A 20,351-nucleotide genomic window follows, 5' to 3' on the forward strand; every position below is an offset into this window, starting at 1 on the left:
CCCCTGCTTGTGTTCCCTCTCTCACTGTCTCTCTCTCTGTCAAATAAATAAATAAAAATCTTAAAAAAAAAAAAAGTTCCGTATTAAAAAAAAATAAATAAAAAATAAATAAAAACAGAAAATGAACTAAATCAGAAATATTGAGATCAGAGTCCAAATCTGTCATACTAGATAGGTGACCTTCTTTTTCCTTACCTGTAAAATTAAAGAACTGGATGAAATTATCTCAAGTAAAAGGTCCTTTCTGGCTCCAAGATTCTGTTAGACTTTAATTCTAACTGTAGTCCAATTATAATTCCAATTTCAAACAGGCTACATATTCAATAATTAGTGAGGTATTGCAGGCATGAAGAGTGCAATTCGTGACTACTGGATTCTGAGTTCTACATACATTTCTAAGTCAGCATCAACTGACTAGAATCACAATTTCTGAAGAAGCAAAAAGCTGCATTTCAGAATCTGCCAAGAGTTTGTTTGGTTTCTTTGTTCTAAGCTCCAGCTGGCGAAGGCACTACTCAGATCACCAACTCTGAAGGGATTCCTGCCAAAACTTCAGATCCCAATTCTAAGCAGTTCTGCTGTCCTTTAGGGCTGATTACAGATCAAATGCAGAAAAAGGCAGGAGGACACAAGAACTGACAAAACAAGATGAACCTGTAATTGGAATAAAACCAAATCCAAAATAGAATAAAATAAGGCAACTGTTCTACAAATGAAGGAAAATCTTAGCTCCTAAACATTATCTAGATATAGATCAAGATTTATAGTCAGTTAAGTTTTACCATCTTACGGCTGTTATTTTAAAAGCAACCCTTCATTTATTCACTCATTCATTCAACAAACATTTACCAGATATGCTAAGCTTTGTGGATGCCAAAAATAGATACCTCTTTCTCCCTAAAGGGCTCAAGGAGAAAGTTTATAACACTACATAAATGGTGTAGAAGAGGAGGATTCTGCCTGTTAAAGATCAGAGACAGAGTCCCAGAGAAAGCAATATTCAAGTTCAAGCTTGGAGAATGACCAGTTAAACTGGGGAGAGATGTTTCAAAGGAAACATCACATCAGCAAGGTTGTTGATGCTGCACATAAAGCTGGCTTTGAGATGGCTGAGTCGTACAATTTGTGGAAGAGGAAAGGGTAAAAAGAGAAGCTGCAAAAGTGCCATTACAACAGGCCTTGTAATATAATGCTAAGGATTTGAAACTCAATGGGAAAACACGAAGGAATTTCAGGCAATCACGTGACATAGTCCGACCTCATCTGAAGGCTGTTACCGGGAAGATGGATCTAAGGCAGGGAGACCAGTTAGAAAGTTAAAGTGAAAAGGAGGTAAGTTAAAGATGGCGATAGGTTTCTGAATTGGGTAGCTGAGTAAAAGGCAGGAAGAAGAAAAGATTACAAATTCAGTTTTAGACATCTTAAATTGAAGGTGCCTGTGGAACTATCGAAGCAGAGACACAGGCAGTAGGGAGCTGGATATACAGGGCTGAAGACCAAGACTGAGATCTGGAGTAGATAAGGATCTAGAAGTAATCAACAAAGTAGTATTGAACCCAAGAGAAAAGATCCAATTACCCAAGGACTAAGATGACCCTGTTAAATACAAATATTTTAGAGGGGAAAAGGAAGAACCAAAGAACTTGAAAAGGAACAGCCAGTGAGGATACAGGAAAATCAATGAGCTAATACAAAATACTTGTTCAGAGAATACACCAAAATAAAATATAAAAATGGAAGATATCACAAAAGAATAAAATTTCCATATGTTTTTTAAATTGTTGGACCTTTAAATATTAAATATATACCTAGAATGGTTTAGTCAGTACTATCTCTTAAATGAGGCAGCCTGCTGAACACTTGGTAACTTGCTGTCCTCCATTAGGAAAATCAAGTGGCGCTCTCTCTCTGGGGTCCTTATGTGGGCAGAGCCACTACACTGAATTATTTTCGAATTCTTCTGCTCTCCAAAGTGTTTTTGTTTTGTTTTGAGCTACTTTCCATGCAAAATAAAATGCAAGATTATCTACTGAGATCAGGTTGAGCCAGGAACTTAAAAAGTACAACCTAAGTTTAGTGAATAAAACAGGTGACCCCTGCCCTCCTTGACTTTTCAAGTATTTAATTTCAATTGTGATCACTGCTATACAAATCTAGTACAAAGAAAAAGACTAGAGTACGTGTTAAAAGGTAGGGAAAATACATATTTGGATTGATCCAAAGGACTGTCAAGTAAACAAGCAAAATGGAGCTGTCCAAGATAAATCTAAAGTCAAATGAAGAGAGGTCTTGGGAGACACTCAGGGATTCAACAAACTTCTCAAATATAAGTTAAGAACTAACTAAGCTTAAGAATTCAAATAATGATCAAAATAAGAATGCAGCAACTACAGGATGACAGTCTCAATACAAAGTAAGTAAATTTAGTATCTAAGACCCCACTATACTCAACATCAGTTAAATTTTCAACTACTTTATTCTGTCAACTCCTTGGTTGGCAATTTAGGAGACAAATGATAAATATGATCAGAAAACATTAAAATACAAGTTTACAAATAAATCACTGTATTTGCCACTGCCCTTAGATCAATGTGAAAGGATAATCAGCTTAACTAAGTTACCATTATACATACATTAAACATTGAGAAATTCTCATCAGGGACAGTTATAGACACTATAGAAAACGGAGTGCTTTCCAGTTATCAAAAATCAAACCATATTTAGGTTGACTCTTTTCTTTCTTTCTCTCTCTCTCCTTTCTTTTTTAGGTTGACATTTTATAATGGCTTCAAGATGGATAAAGGACTTTTCAAATACTTTCCAGGCAGAAAGGGAAAAGGGATTGGGGTGGCAGGGATGACTGAGTGTATCTTTTTACGTAGCTCTGACTCTTAGAACCACAATATTGTTTCACCATATATATCCTTCTCATATCAAAAAAACAACCAAACCAAACCAAACATTAAAACAAAAGTATGGGGGTAGGGGAGAGTACCAAAAATGGAATACAAACAGTAACAAATGAACCTAACTCTATTACAAATGAATAAGGCAGGGAAGAAAAGAACTTTAACTGTGGAAAAGAAAAAAGTAACTGTGGAAAACAGTATCTTGACTGAATGCTCTAAGGCCAAAAACAAAAAGAACTATATAGAAATTCTGTAGCCTAGTTAAGAAGTCTTTCTCCTGGAGGTATGGGTGTAAGTTTGAAACTATTTTGTATGTATACTAGAAGTGAACCAAGCAGTAAATATACTATAATGAGAGCCGGGTTTCTACTGTTGAGAGAAAAAAGTTATAAGAAAAGGAGGAAGGCTAAAATGAACTCCATTAGACTGGAATCTAAGCATAAACCCATGGTTTTAGACATATATACAGATACAGAAAGAATCATGTAGATATGCACAGATTATTATACATGTCTATTTTTTAGCTCTATCTGCTGAAAAAGCCTGGAAGCAAGCAAACAAACAAAAAAACCCAACTACAGTGAGCACAACCGTCATGGAGATCTAAATTTCTAAATATTATCCTCTAATAACATCAACCAGGATTCCGTGGAGAAGTGGTTGGCTTCACGGTGAAAATATGTAAGATTAACCTGGAATATCATGTGATACCAGAAATTAAGGGACTGCTTGAAAAAAGGGGGATGTCTGCTCAGAGAACACAGCAACCGACCTGAAGGAGTTCTAACAGCCAAAGTTGGAATAACTTGAGCAACAAAGTAAATAATGATAGTATTAGATTTTAACCCAAAAAATAAAATAGGTATTCATGAGTCCATACCAATATAATCAAATAAATAAATGGGAAATGAACAGCACTCCTTACTTACAATTAACAAACATGGAAAGAAAAAGGGAAACAAAATTATCATCAGGCAAACCCCACAAATGAGACGGGATTGCAGGTGAGATCCACCAATAGATGCTAAAATTAGTGGGTGAAAGTTTGAGGAGTAACAGGATTAGCACATCCTCACATTATCTCCTCCAAAATATTTATCAATTACAAAAATATAGTAACTTTACAGTGGAGAAATGCCATCTTAAACAAGTGATCAAGGTAAACACCAATAATACAAATCAACATCATGAACCCCTTGATATGATGCATCAAGGACACATTATGATTTTTATAGTTTTTGCCAAAAATGTATCATCTCATTCTAATCATAAGAAAGTATCAGACAAAGTAAATTGAGGGGCATTCTACAAAATAACTGATCAATTCTCTTAAAAAATATAAAGGTCATAAAATACAGAGGGAAGACTGAGAGTCTGTTACAGATTCAAAGACTCCAACCGGAAGGAACAACCAAATGCAATGTAGAATCCTGAAAACTGGCAATATTTGAATACAGTCTGTAGTTTAATATTATTTTATCAATGTTAATTTCTTATCCTTGATAATTGTTCTATGGCTGTATAAAATGTTAAGGGGAGTGCAATGAGGGATATAAGGAAACTAGTATTTTTAAAACTCTTCTCTAAGTTCAAAATAAAGAAGTTTTAAAAAATCTTTTCAATTTTTAAATAAGATACATGAAAAACCATGATACACAACAAAGCACTCAATGGAAAACAGACCAAATATGCAGACTCAACAGGTCACACTTCTTTAAAATCAGCCTTACTTCACCTTAAACCCTGAAACTATTTTTTTTTAAAAGATTTATTTATTTGAGAGAGAAAGAGAGTGAGAGAGAGTCCGCATGTGGGCACAGGGTGGGGGGGGGGCGCTGGGGAGGGCAGAGGGAGAAAATCTGCAAGCAGATTCCCCACTGAGCACAGAGCCCCATGCTGGGCTGCATCTCACCACCCATGAGATCATGACCTGAACTGAAACCAAGAGTTGGACGCTTAACTGACTGGACCACCCAGGCACCCCCCTAAAACTATTTTAAGTGAATCACACCCTAAAACTATTTTAAACGAATCACAAAATGTGTAAGGCACAAAAGGTGACAAGGTGTGTTTCAACTGGTAAGCCTCCCTTAGACACACTGTTCAGGGAGCTCCCTCCTGCTTCTAAGATCAGGCATCTTGAGGCTGAAAATCTTACCAGTAAGGTGGCTATAGTAATTGCTCAAGATTCAACACGAAGAGAGTAAATATACCAGTTTTAATGCAAGCCACGTAGGTAAAACTTGATGACTTTTCCCAAATACAACAAAGAGCAACATCATTAATTTTCATGTAAAAATGGGTTTTTAAAGTAATGCTAATGGCAGATATATAAAAGTTTAATAAACTTGATCTGTTGTCAAAAAATAAAAAATAACCTGCTAATATCTATATATCCAACTTAGTGTTCATATCCAGAACACACAGAGAATTGCTATCAATAAAAGACAGTCTAAAAGAACAGATGCGCTAAGGACTCGAGGAAGAAACTTCACAAAAGAAGGTATCAAAATGGCCAATAAGCATGTGGGAAAAGTGCTATATTTCATTAATGAAAAGGGGAATACAAATTAAAAACACAACGAAAGGATACTAGAAATTCACACAATGAGCTAATATGAGAAAGAAAATATGTAGTGTTAGTGAACAATCTAATCAGAACTCACTACTAGTGGGAGTTAGTGGGAGTGTAAACTGGTATAACCACTTTGAAATCTGCCAATATGCATTAACACTATGATCACTGAACAAAAGTGTGTACATTCACTACAAGAATATTCACAAAAGCGGGCGCCTGGGTGGCTCAGATGGTTAAGCGTCTGCCTTCGGCTCAGGTCATGATCCCAGGGTCCTGGGATCGAGTCCCACATCGGGCTCCCTGCTCAGCGGGGAGCCTGCTTCTCCCTCTGACCCTCTCCCCTCTCATGCTGTTTCTCTCTCGCTCGCTCTCTAAAAAAAAAATAAATAAAATCTTTAAAAAAAAAAAAGAATATTCACAAAAGCACTATTCTGAATAATCAAAAGCCAAAAACAACCTAAGGCCCATGAGCAATAAAACAGAAAACCATTACAACATTCACTCGATGCAATATTATACAGCCATGAAATGAATAAAGTACAAATACACGAACCAATATGGAGGAATCTCACAATGTTGTTCAAGTTGAACAAAACAAGCCAGATATTAAAAGAACACATACTATATGTTTCCATTTGAGTGTAATAACAGGCTAAAAAAACAAAAACAAAAAACCTACCAGGGGGGAACTAGCCCTACCAGTTAAAGGCCTCTTAATTAAGACATACTATAAGGATTCTATAATGAGAAGTGTGGTACTGGTACATGATTAGAGAAATAGACCAGTGGAATAGAATGGAAAATCCAGAAATAGACCACCAAAATAAATAGCAAATTAGGATATGAGAAAGGTAACATCTCTACCTGCTGGTGTAAGGGATGTACTTGTTAATCAAATGGTGCTGGAACAACTAGTCAGTCATTTGGAAAAAACATATTAGATCTATATTTCACCATGCACAAGAATAAACTCCAAAACAATTATAGATCTAAATGTAAAAAATAAAACCATATAAATACTAGAAGAAAACTCAGGTGAATTCCTCTTTGAAAAAAAAATTTTTTTTGACGAGAGAGAGAAAGAGAGAGAGAATGAGAGAGAGAGGGAGAGAGAATGAACAGCAGTAGGAGCAGATTCCCCACCGAGCAGGGAATCCGACGATATCGATCCCAGGACTCCAGGATCCTGACCTGAGCTGAAGGCAGATGCTTAACCAACTGAGCCACCCAGGCTCTAAAGATTTTATTTTTAAGCAATCTCCACACCCATCGTGGGACTCGAACTCACAACCCCGAGATCAGGAGTTGTATACTCCACCAGCCAGGTGTCCCGGGGGAACCTTATAGTTTAAGAGAATTAGGAGATACACCAAACAACCACACAGGAGGACCTTATTTGAATCCTGATTTTTAAAAAATACATTTAGAAAGTGAAGTTCATACTTATGACAATTGGAAACTTTACATTGACTAAACACTGAATTTTGGATTTAGAATTTATTTTTAAAGTGTGATAATGGTCATTACTGTTCTTTTTAAAAATAATTCTTATCTTTTAGAGATATATACTCAAATACTGACAGATAAAAAAGCCTGGTATTTCCTTCAAAATAATGGGGGAGAGAGGATATAATGCCCTGGAAGTATAGATGAAACTGGCCATAATATGATAACTGTACCTGGTAATGGTAATGTGGGGATTTTTTATACTCTTCATCACTTTTGTATGGATATGAAATGCTTCCACTTAAAAAAAAAAAAGGAAGATGGGGGCGCCTGGGTGGCTCAGTCGTTAGGCGTTTGCCTTGGGCTCAGGTCATGATCCCAGAGTCCTGGGATCAAGTCCCACATCGGGCTCCCTCTTCCGAGGGAAGCCTGCTTCTCCCTCTCCCACTCCCGCGGCTTGTGTTCCTGCTCTTGCTATGTCTGTCTCTGTCAAATGAATAAATAAAATCTTAAAAAAAAAAAAAAAAAAGGGAAGATAAATTGAAGGGACTAGGAAATTTTTTTTAAAGTTTTTATTTAAATTCCAATATAGGGGCGCCTGGGTGGCTAAGTCGTTAAGCGTCTGTCTTCGGCTCAGGTCATATCCCAGGGTCCTGGGATAGAGGCCCACATCGGGCTCCCTGCTCAGTGGGACGCCTGCTTCTCCCTCTCCCACTCTGCCTGCCTGTGTTTCCTCTCTCGCTGTCTCTCTCTGTCAAATAAATAAAAATAAATAAATCTTTAAATTCCAATATAGTTAACATACTGTGTAATATTAATTTCAGGTGGGGGCGCCTGGGTGGCTCAGTCCATGAAGCGTCTGCCTTTGACACAGGTCATGATCTCGGGGTCCGGGATTGGGCCCCACATTGGGCTCCCTGCTCAGCAGGGAGTCTGTTTCTCCCTCTCCCCCTCCCCCTTGCTCATGAGCACTCATTCTCTCTCCCTCTCTCTCAAATGAATAAAATATTTTTAAAAAAATCAAAATAGCTATTAAAAAATTAGTTTCAGGTGTCAATATAGTGATTCAACACTTCCATATAACACCCGGTGCTCATCAAAAGTGTGCTCCTTACTCCCCCTCCCCATCACTTATTTCACCCACCCCCATCCCACAACCAACAGTTTGTTCTCTATACTTGAGTCTATTTCTTGGTTTCTCTCACTCTCTTCACCCTCCCAACCTTTGCTTGTTTTGTTTCTTAAATTCCACATGAGTGAAATCATGTATTTGTCTTTCTCTGACTGGTTTATTTCGCTTCATTACACTCTGTAGCTCCATCCATGTCCTTGCAAATGACAACATTTAGTTCTTTTGATGGCTGAGTAATAGTCCATTGTATATATATACCACATCTTTATCCATTCATCAGATGATAGACACTTGGATTGTTTCCATAATTTGGCTATTATTGATAATGCTGCTATAAACATTAAGGTGCACGTATTCCCTAAGACTTAATGTTTTTGTATCCTTTGGGTAAATACCTAGTAGTGTAATTGCTGGATCTTAGGGTAGTTCTATTTTCTACTTTCTGAGGAACCTCCATAGTGTTTTCTGGAGTGGCTGCACCAGTTTGCATTCCCACCAACAGTACAAGAGGGTTCTCCTTTCTTCACATTCTCGTCAACACCTGTTGTTTCTTGTGTTTTTGATTTTAGCCATTCTGACAGGTGTGAGGTAGTATCTCACTGTAGTTTTGATTTGCTTTTTCCCTGATGATTAGTGATGTTAAGCAACTTTTCATGCGTCTTTTGGCCAGCTGTAGGTCTTCCTTATGTTTTTTTTTTAAGCTTTTATTTAAATTCCAGCTAGTTAACATACAGTGTTATATCAGTTTCAGGTATACAATATAGTGATCAACACTTCCATACAACACCTGGTGCTCATCCAACCGGCGCACTCCTTAATGAGGGGACCAGAAATTAATTACTGATCTAGGGAAGACCCAAAGAATGCTGCTACCAAGATGCCAGGCCAGTAAGTAAATTTTCCATGGGATGGCTATTTCAGCAGCCCCCCTCCCCTCAGAAAAGAAAAATGCAGCTAGATCTGGAGATGTGCTAGTACCTTTTAGGAGTCTCTAAACTGACTTTAATCTGGTCTATTACCAGTAAGTGAGTAACATATTATTTAAAAGGCCACTCTAAGTCTAGGAAGGACATCAGATATTAACCAAATAACCAGCAGAAAATATGCAGAAGTTGCCCTAGTGTTACAAAGAGAAAGTGTACAGAGCTTAAAGGAGAGTTCTGACCTAATCTGGGGGCTCAGGACATGGTTCTTGAGGAACAGAACTGGAACAGGTGCTTGGTGAATGAGGGATGAAGGTAGGGAAGCTTTCCAGGTAGAAAAACAGTATGTGCAAGAGCCCTCAGGTTCTTTCTTTCATTCAAATAATATTTGAGAGTTTATTATATGTTAGACACTGTGTTAAGTTCTGTGAATAATAGGGCACAATCAGTATTGTGACCTTTGTTCTCATGGAGCTTACAATCTAGTGGGAGAAAAAAAATTCACAACTAAATATATAATCACAGGCTTACGTAAGTACTACAAAGGAAAGAAAAACAGTGCCATGAGAGAAACTCCAAGAAACTTGGTGGAAGTGCAACATCTACTAGGAACCAAAAAGATGACAGCATAGTTTAAGAACACAGAGCAAGGAGGAGAAAGATGCAAGATGAGGCCAGAGGAATAGGCAGGGGTCAAATAATCCAGAGGGAGCTTAATGACCATTGCATGGATTTTGGTCTTACTTCTAAAGGCAGTAAGAAGTCTATGAGTTTTAGGAAGAGGTTGTGTTGGGGTGGGGAACTAATAAAACTTGGATTTTGAAAAGAGTGAGAAAGAAGGGGTATATTATACTTAGGGAGCTATTACAGGAATCCAGAGAGACTATAATGTATGTATGTATGTATGTATATGTATGTGGGGAGAGTGGAGGGGAGTTTTAGGGGTTGCTAGAAAGTACAGACAGAACAAGTGGAAAACTACAAAGTGCTCAAGAGTTAAAAACTGAACAGAATTTGCTAATCACTTACCATACCGGTAGATATTCCAACTGTGCACTGGATTTGGAATGGTCTTTAATTTCTATTCTCTAATCCATCAGAATACAGATTGCATGTCTTACTTAATGCTATTGTAATAAATTTTTCAAAAGTATCTCAGAGCCCATGGACTTCTCTGAAACCACAGCACATCTTGCTGGACTGGGACATCTAACTTATAGGCCAATCTATGTCCAGTATCAAATAAATATATACATACATAAATACACAAATTAAATGTTCATACACGGATGCACACACAGAAAACCCTAATTCCTGCATGCCTCTTCTCTAATATTAAGATGGGGGCACTTAAAATGTTTTTTAAAAAGATACAGCTTAACATAACAGCTTACTATATGCTGGGCATTGTGCAGAGTGCACAACCACCCTGAGATGGGTACTGTCATCATTATCTGCATTTCATGGATAAGAAAACAGCTATCAAGCAAGACTCAAGGTTCAGATTCCATAGCCTAAACTCATACAGCAAAGCAACTAAACTTAGGGTTACTCAAGGATAACCTTTCCCGTCCTTTCCTTGCTCGCTCTCTCTGCAGGATCTGGCCGGCTGACAGTTCTCTCTCTCGAAACTTTTTTTTGCTGGCCTTTTTTGCTGTGCCACTACCCTCAAACCACATTCAAATTAAGAACTTCTATTAATGAAAAGACCATTAAGAGAGAACCACCATGTTGGAAAATAGATCTAAAATATATGCAATCAACCAGCTTTTATCCAAACAATATAAAGCAAATCAATAAGAAAAAGTCCCACAGAAAAGTAGACAAAAAACTTGAACAGGCAGGCTATAAACATGAAAAGTTGCTCAATCTCATCTAGTCAAAGAAATGCAAATTAAAACTACAATGAGATTGTACTAAAGACCCACCAGAAGGGCTAAAATTAAAGTGTCTAATAACACCAAGTACTGGTGAAAACACAAAGCAAAAGAAACTCATTCACTGATGATGAAGAGCGTAAAGGTACAACCTCTTTGGAAAACACATCATTCAATGACTATTTCAATTACTAAAATTGAAGATACACTAAATAATCCAGCAGCAATTCCATCCCTAAATACAAATCTTAGAGAACTGTGTGATCACCAAGAGAAATGTACAAGTGTTTATGGAAGCATTACTCTTAACAGCCCAAATTAGGAAATAACCCAAATGTCCATCAACAGCACAATGAATAAACTGTGGTATATTCGTGCAATAGAACACTATACAGCAATGAAGATGAATGAATTCATACACAACAACATACGAATCTTAAAAACATAAAGTCAAAACAGTGACTGCCTTGGGAGAGTAAAGGTGTTATTTAGGAAGATCACCATATGGATCTTATGGTCAAGACAATGGCTACCTTACTAGGGTAATATTATTAGGAACAGGCAAGGCGGAAAGCTTCTGAGAAGCTGGCAATATTTTATTCCTTGACCTGGATGGTGTTTACATGGGTGTTCATTTTACAGTAATTTATTAATGTACATCTGCTTTATGTACTTTTATATAGATATTGTATTTCACAGTAAAAAGGCATAAAAAAATGACATCAGCTGACATTTAAATCAAGATAATTTACATAAAAATCCAGATTTACAACCTGTTTTGAAACACTGGAAGATCTGGCCTGCCTTGCCTTTCTTCCATGCCAACAATCAGCTGGAGCTGAGCAACAGCTACCTCCTTCAGATCCACTTGCGCTCTCTGACTGCCACAGTACCCTGTGTCTCCCAGCTTTCATGATTCATGCTACCTATCTGGTCTAAAACTCACCTAACACCATTCCACACTCATCTCTGTGACACTCCTTTAGAACACACGAACGTATAAGCATGCGCATGTATGAATTATAAAGCATATAAGCAGGATAAAGCATCAAGCAACCTCACATTTAAAATAGAATAGTGGTACCTAACAGAGTTGTTAAGATTAAATGAAATAATGCACACAAAACACGTAACTTAGTATTTGTCACAGAATCAGTGCTCAATATTGGGGGGCTATTTATTACTGACATGCATTTCTCATATTGACAACACATGTAAATCTACTTGCATGGCCGCTGTCTTCTGATTTTATAGACAACACAGCAGAAAAATAAGGGTTGGTATAAATTTGTTTGATCAAATACTTCAACACGTAACACTGTTAAAACCAACAACCAGTAAATAAATCTTCCAAAGTTTCTTTACAGGACACCATGGGAAAGATTTCCTACAATTATAGTTTGAAAAGTAGGCCTGTTTTTACTTGTTTTGTCCAAAGCATGTATTTCACCTGATTGTGGCTTTTATTGGCCTGATCAGAGTTAGGTAAATGGGTACCTACTAAAATATACTTCAAGATGATGAATTTTAAGACCTTAGTCATAAAATACCCTCAAAACTAAACACTTTAGTTTTGACTTTTGACTTTTCAAGGTGAACATCATATGAACACCAAAAGCAGCTTTCTATATTTCACATAACTGTTATACTCCAGTGACAGGCTAATCTAGGCTTATCCAATTCTTGCCCCAAAGACAGAGGAATACAATATTTTTCTCCAAAAAAAACCCCCACAAAAGTCTACTTCAAACTTTTTTTTTCTGAAGCCGATTTGGCAGTTAAGTCCTCATACAATGGATTACTATGAATCTGATCCACGAATACAATGAAAACTAATGAACTAGTTACCCACATCTCACAAAAGCAATGCTGAGCAAAAGAAGCCATACACAACAGAAGCCACACTGGAAGATTCTGTTTGTGTAAAGCTCACAGGCAAAACTACAGTGTTCACAGAATGCATAATTAAGTGGTAAAATTATAAAGAAAAGCTAGAAAATGAGTACCACAGAAGACTAGATAGTTGTAATCTTTGGGAGAAAGAGGCTATGATCCAGAAATGGCATGTTAGGAATTCCAGAACTTATCATCATGTACAGTATTTTATTTGTTGCTCTCTGCTCACACTGTTAAAATGCTCCATAAGTAAGAGCTATGTTCACTGTTCTATCTCTAGCATCTAGAACAGGGCCTGGCACATGCTAGGTTCCCAATAAATATCTACTGAATGTAGAATAAAGTTTCAAAACCCAAATTTTTCCATATTTCACAGCTTGTCAGACTCTGAATATACCAGTAACAGCCAGCATATTGTGCATTTTCCATGTCAGTATTCTCAAGGAGTTGTAAGTAAATTCTGACTATAACTCTTAACCTTTTTCTCCTTTTGAGATATTTTTACCAAACACATGCATACAATACTTACATGGATGTATCCAGATTCGATTAAAACATTTTTTAAAAATTAACAAAGAAAAATACTAAAATTCTTGTGTTAACAGCAAGCCCAGGCTCTAGATATGGCTCTACCACCTTCCCCAACCAAAGAAAGCACACAGGATGCTGTGTTATTATAAGATGTCTGTGAGTGTGATTTTTTTTATGGGTAAACAATGTAAAACTAAATTACACATTTCATAACTGATTATTACAGTGTAAGGCAGTTGGAAACTATAAGCTTCTAGAGGACAGGAATCCAAAACAAAATGTGTTCAATGAATGTTTCTTGGGTTAACAACAACAATTACTGAAATCCTCCTGATTTTATAATTATGAACTGAAGTGAGAGGTAATCGAATTAAGTTTAATTCAGTCATCAGAAATTGTACAAACCCCAAAGATTACTAGTGACAATTCCAAAAGAGTGAAAATTCCTAAGACAACCAAGAAAAAATAATGAACTTTCACTCTTGGGGAATGTATACTATTTAAAAAAAACAAAAACAATATTTCAGCAAATAAAAAAAATTAAAAGAAGCATATGCTAACCTTATGTTCCTAGTTAGTATCCATATAAAGTAATATTAGCTTCTGTTTTCACATCCATTCTGGGCACAATAAACTAGAATGACTGAGGTCATTCATCAGTCAACTCACTTCCCAGTATTTCACTTGCACAAAATAGCTTGTTCTCATATATACCTACAAGGCAAACTAATAAAAATGTATCTTTTTTTAAAGATTTTTTTTTTTTTTAATTTGACAGAGAGAGACACAGCGAGAGAGGGAACACAAGCAGGGGGAGTGGGAGAGGGAGAAGTAGGCTTCCCGCCGAGCAGGGAGCCTGATGCGGGGCTCGATCCCAGGACCCTAGGACCATGACCTGAGCCGAAGGCAGACACTTAACGACTGAGCCACCCAGGCGCCCCTAAAAATTTATCTTCTGATCTATCCCAAAGTTAAGGGCCATCTGAGACTCAGTATTTAAGACTACATATGTAACAGTCAGAGCTTTGTTATTAAGTCTCAAATGGTGTGTTTTATGGTACAAATTTTGGCAACACAGGTTTTCTCTTGTTCTAAAGCAGTGTTTCTGTGATATAGTTGATCACACAAGAGTCTATTATTTTCATCCATTTTTAAGATATAAAATGAAATTCCCTACTCATATACTCACTGCACTCTTCTCATTATTAAGAATTTATCTGTTTCAGAAGGAATGGAAATAAAGCACCTGGCTAACCCATAAAGCAGCAACCTGAAGCTACTCTTCTCTACAATAAATAAATTAAGGAGCATTCTAGGTCAGAGATACCAAAAGGGCTATATTTATTGCTGCCTTATACTGGAAATACTGTTCTGAAACCTACCAATTTTAGATGAAATTTAAAAACCTATAATAAATAAATAAACAAGCAAACCCTCAGTAAACTATTCTAATGTCTCCCTCTTCCTACCAGATTAAAAGTTGTTAAACTAAAAAGGTTTTTCAAGACTGCCTTTCAAAATTCAGAGATGGAAAGCAAGTTCCAGTCAAGTATTTCAGAAATATCATAATAGTCATCAACAACTATCTCTTAGTCTCATTTAACATTTGATCAGAAACTCTACTAATAAAAAATAACTGCTCATTCCACTAGCCTGTCTTCAGCCACCAGGCTCAATCAGTACTGGATACCAAGTGCATGTGTGTGTCCAGGAGCCTGGAAAGAGCTATGACTGAGCAGTCAGGGATGGGTAGTCCCATACACGAATTTACAGCTAGACTAATGGTCTTTCAGTAGACTGAATTTGTACCATGTCAGGATTATGTCAAGAAACAGGATTACATTTCCAAATTTTCACCAAAATCATTTTTTAAGACCCTTTCCTTAGCAGCATGGTGATCTGTCTTATTTATACTTTTTTATTCTTAGAACTGTACAGAGTTTACATTTGGTCTCTAAATAGAAAAAAAAGATTAAAGAGCAAGTAAAAGTCAAAGCCAGTACACTGTTTCCAGGATTGAAAAAAAATGAGTGAAACTACTGTAATCTTTTTCCTTCAAACAGGGAACAGTTCTAGCTATACAGCATTACAGCCCTCAAAGCCACAGACTGGTCCAAACTCATTATTTGTTGGTTGTGGATGGCTGACCTCCTCTATCACTTCCTGGCAGTAATCAATGAGCAGCATGAGTCTTTCTTTTAAAAAAATATATTTATTTATTTATTTATTTATTTGGTGGGGGGTAAAGAGAGAACCTCAGGTGGACTCCCTGCTGAGCCAGAGTCTGATGCAGGGCTCCATCTCACGACCCTGAGATGAGTCCTTCTTAAATATAAAATAAATGTTTTAAGATCCTAACATGAAAACATCAGTATCTTAAAAAAAAAAAAAAGGGGGGGGGGTCTTTCCTAACAGTGTAGTGGAGTTTGTACCATTACACAACCTGAAAGAAAAGGCACACTATGATTGGAAAAGTAGCTGTCTTACAGAGCTGTCCTAAAATGAACGTAAGAGTTGTAAATACAGTCAGGATGATCAACAAAGAACATAAATTACAGTTTTAACCATAAATGTCTGAAATGCTAACATAAATAAAAGCCTTTTGCCTTTAATATAAAAAAATATTTCTAGTGAAAAATAAGTAATGTATAAACTTAGCACATCCAGAAAAAATTACTACAGTGAAGCTCATTAAAAATTGGCAGACACAATCAACTGAATTCTCATAAAGTCCAGTGAGTTTTTCCTTTACTTTTAAAGCAATATGCAGCACATATGCATTGATCAGTAAGTACCAAAACTAAAACTACATTGTACCAGCCACTCAGGACACAATTCCTACCTGTAAAGACTAATTTTCTACAGTTCTTAACTTTCAAATGTTCAGCTATTAAGAAAAGTCCAGGGGTGCCTGGGTGGCTTAGTCAGTTCAGTCTCCAACTCTTGATTTCAGCTCAGGTTTCAATCTCAGGGTTGTGAGTTCAAGCCCTGAGTTCAAGTGCACACGCCCAGCTTTTTAAAAAATAATTAAGCAAATAAAAATAAATTAAAAATAAAGAAAAGTACATTGTGCCTCACTTGATATAATCAATTCCTAAGAAGTGATGTAAATTATTTTTATACTAAACTACACTATAATTTTAGAGATAACCACAGGAAAAAAAAGTACTGTCCCTGAAACATAATGGAAACATTTAATCAGCAAAACCTAACAAGCATTTATGATAGTACAATCTTAAATTTTATTGCTTCCTCCAAAGTGAAACAGCTTGAAAATCCAAAAGCCACTGCAACTTCCTTCAGCCACTTTCTGTGATTCAACCAATAGGAAATGTTCCTAATAATTATCCACACCATTTTCTTCCATAATTAACTCCTTGGTTAGACAGAGAACCACCCTCAAATTCCTGTTTTCAACTCTAGAATTTTATTATCAGGCGCACTAGTAATTCTGTTTGCAATTCAGATGTACACTACACATATAAAAACCTTTTCCTTTATTTAACATCACATACAAAGAAGCCCTTTCCAGCTCAGGTGTATTTCTTAAAAAATATCCTGCACTTTCTTCTAGTATTTTATGATCCATTTTATTTGCTCTTATTCAAACAGTTCATTTGGATTTTTTTTTGCCTATGGTTTAAAGCAGAAAACTACCATAAAAAGGGGGGGGGAGGATAACCAACAGTCCCAGCACTATTTACTGAATAAATAACCCATCCTTTCCCCAGTAATCTACATTATTTTTATCATGTATTCCTAATTTTCCCTCTTGCTAAGTGAATTTAGGGAAATTATTTTATCTGTGTTTCAATTTCCTCATCCATAAAGTGGGGATAATAGTAATGCTCACTTCATGGGGTTACTATAAGAATTAAATCCGTTAATTCATGTTAAGCACTTAGAACAATAGCTGACACATTAAATACTGATGATGATAATCACTAAAAACTCATAAATACAAAACTGTTCCTGGATTCTGTGGTTCCACTGTCTATTCCTGAGCTGATAGACTGCTTTAAATTACTCTGAATTTATAACACATTAGGTTTTCTAGTAGGGGCTTCTTTATCCAAAATTTCATGGCTATCATTCATTTATTTTATCAGATAAACTTTTTCATTATATGTCAAGTTTTCTACAATACTACTGAAATTCTATTTGGAGTTGTATTACACTTATATACATATATCGATTTGGGGAAAATTGGTATATTCTACAATACTGACTCTCCCCATCTCCCTCATCTAATTTATTTAGGTTTTATGTCCTTTAAAATAACATGTAATTTACCAACAAATGTTGTATTTATTCCTAGGCATCCTCTTCTTGGAGAAAAATTGAGTGGAATTTATCAGAATTTTAAATGCACATACCCTTGGACCCCAAAATTCCATTTTTAAGGACTTAACACACTATAATAGTGCACAGATATAAATATAAAGCTACTTATTACAATAGCAAAATCCTGAAAACAAGTTAAATGTCTGTCAGTAAGGCAATGATGATCGGCAGCATATTCTTAGGATAACAGACTATTCAACTATTACAAAGAATACAGAATCACACGTATTGGCTTAGAGAGTTGTTCTACAAACTACTCTGCTAAAACAAAAGAGCATGCTGCAAAATTAATGTCTTCTTTTTGTTTTTTTTTTAAACTGAGGGTTAGGGTAGGGAAACAAAAGTATCACATGTAAAGTATTAAGTACACAGTCTGGCTTGTAGTAAGCATTTCAGTCACCTCAAGATATTAAATAAATAAATAAAATCTTTAAAAAAAGATATTAAACGTGACTTAGGGAAAAGGCGAATATTCTTTCATTTCACCTATTTTTTATGGCCGCCTGCCTTGTTCTACAGCAGATTTTGTGGTAGGCTCATAATACAGCATTTAAACAAAATAAGCTTTCAACTCACATTTTATTTATAAATATTTACGAATACACATGTCCCTACAATGTAATATTTAAATACTGATGCTTTTCAATATGCCATAAATCTCAATCCCATAATTCAGGAAGAAAAGTATTGTTTCTTCTAAAGCATCTTACTATAACAATCCACTGAAAACTTATTTCTCTCCATATTTGAAATAACCTTTTTAAAGTGTGTTGTCTTGTCAGGTAGCATTTTCCTCACGTAGTGTTGCTTTAATTACAAAAATAACAGTAATAGTAATAATAATAATAATAAAATGAAGTGTGTTGTCTTCGCTATCAAGTACCATAGATCACACCTCAGGAACAAAGTGACATTATGTGTAACATATAAACAAAGCCTTTCCTCCTTGGAAAGGAAACCCCCTTAAAGGTAAGTAATGTGAACTTATTTTAAAATCTAAACAAAATTTTGCTTTTTATTCTAAATCACTGGCTCAAGTTTCATCTCTAGATTGTTCTTCATCAACATAAGGTCAAAAAGGTACAAACTAAAGTTTTCTTAAAGAAAAAATATTATATTCCTTAAAAAATATATATATATTCACTACTAAATGTAACTGCTAATTTCTGCCTCCCAAAAAACAAGGTCCTGAGTTGAGAAACTTCAGGGCCATATTATACCCTGTTCCAGATGCTATGAATAAACATTTCCAACAGAAAAATAAATACATAAAACCACTACCTTCTTAAGTACTTCGATACTGTTTGAAGTAATGAATTAATTTTCAAAGAGAGATTTTTACTCTTCACTAAATTCTTCTCCAAGAAGAGGATGCCTAGGAAAGATTTCTGTATGCCTGTAATTGTTAAAAAGAGCAGGTACTACTGTACGATGAGAAAGAGTACAATGTAGAAAAGGAAAGGAGGATTTTAACTGAGTTTACGAACTTCAGCTTTTTGATGTAACATACAAGTTGGTTTCACGGCACTGAAAAAATGCCCCAGTACTTCAAAGCACATGTAGAAATTGATAGGAAAAAACAAGTCTTTCTTAATTTTATTTTTTAGACTTCCTCTCATTGTCCATTTGTAGGAGTATTTTGTGCTACTTCTGAAAGTTTAATTCAAATTAAACTATTAGAAAGTGTTAAGGGGTTCTCTTTTTCAATGCTACCTTAAGTAAATTACACAGTGTGGAAAAAAAAATTCCGACATACTACACACAAAACACTGAGTGTTCTGCTGCCTCAATGTCTTATCGCTGGCGCGCGCATACCACGGACACTGACATCAGATCGAAACTACACGGTTTCGCCGGTGACCAACCACTCCTCCAAAGACCGCAGCTACTGGCTTGCTGGAGGTGGCACCCCAAACCCCGACCTCCCGCCCGCCGCAGGCTCGCCCCAGAGTGCCCGCAGAACCCACTCCCGTCGCCGAGTTTGCCGGCGCCGGACCTGTTGCGCTTCCCAGCCCGCCGCGAGCCGGAGCCAGGCACCGACGCCAGCAGCGATGCACCTGCCCCGGACCGCAGCTCTGCGCGCCCACCGCCCCCTCCTGGGCCCCCGCCCTCCGCCGGCCCGCCCGCAGGGCTCCGAGCGGCCCACCGCCACAGCCAGCCCGGCCCACCCGCTGCCGCCCCCGGCGCTTGGGCAGCAGCCCGCGGGGAGGAGGGCGGGGCGCGGGCCCGACGCCGGCTGGCGGCCGCCCTAGCTCGGAATCGGCCCTGACGGCCTCGGAGGCGCTCACCTTGGCTGCCGCGGCCCTGGCGGACATCTTGTCTCTCTCCAGCGCCGCGCGAGGCTCCTCGGACCCGAAACTCCGCGCCACCAGCCCGCCGGCTCCTCACGCCACAGACCAGATAAACATCTCCCCGGAGCGAGCGGTGCTGGGGGCGGGGGCGGCCGAAGAGGCCCGGCCCACGGGGAGGGGACTCAACTCGGACAAAAGTCCGGGAAGCGCCCGCCCGCCCCGCCCGGGTCTTCTCCGCGGGGCGCGCCCAGCCGGCGCCTCCCTCCGAGTGCGGCCACTCGCTCGGCCTCCCAAAGCTCTCACAGCCCAGACACGTCGGCCCCGCTCGCTCGCCACTGGCGTCCCCGCAGTCCGCCCGGTGGCTCCTCAGAAGCCGGCTTCCGCACGTAACTTCCCTGGAACCAGCCGCGGGGAAGGGACCCAG

The 20,351-nt window shown here is 37.7% G+C and overlaps 1 protein-coding gene across 3 annotated transcripts in view; it reads right to left on the reverse strand.

Annotated features, from left to right (window-relative positions):
• The window catches only part of TJP1 (tight junction protein 1), a 106,155-nt gene extending 86,054 nt beyond the window's left edge, over positions 1-20,101 (reverse strand). For all 3 annotated transcript variants that reach the window (XM_021680641.2, XM_021680639.2, XM_021680643.2), the window contains exon 1: positions 19,925-20,101. In XM_021680641.2, coding sequence (XP_021536316.1) covers positions 19,925-19,951 — 27 coding nt within the window. In that variant the 5' untranslated portion in view covers positions 19,952-20,101. The remainder of the gene's footprint in view (positions 1-19,924) is intronic.
• Positions 20,102-20,351: the final 250 nt, after the last annotated feature.

The sequence above is a fragment of the Neomonachus schauinslandi genome, chromosome 9 (assembly GCF_002201575.2).
Source record: "Neomonachus schauinslandi chromosome 9, ASM220157v2, whole genome shotgun sequence".
In the NCBI taxonomy this organism is placed as follows: Eukaryota; Metazoa; Chordata; class Mammalia; order Carnivora; family Phocidae; genus Neomonachus; species Neomonachus schauinslandi.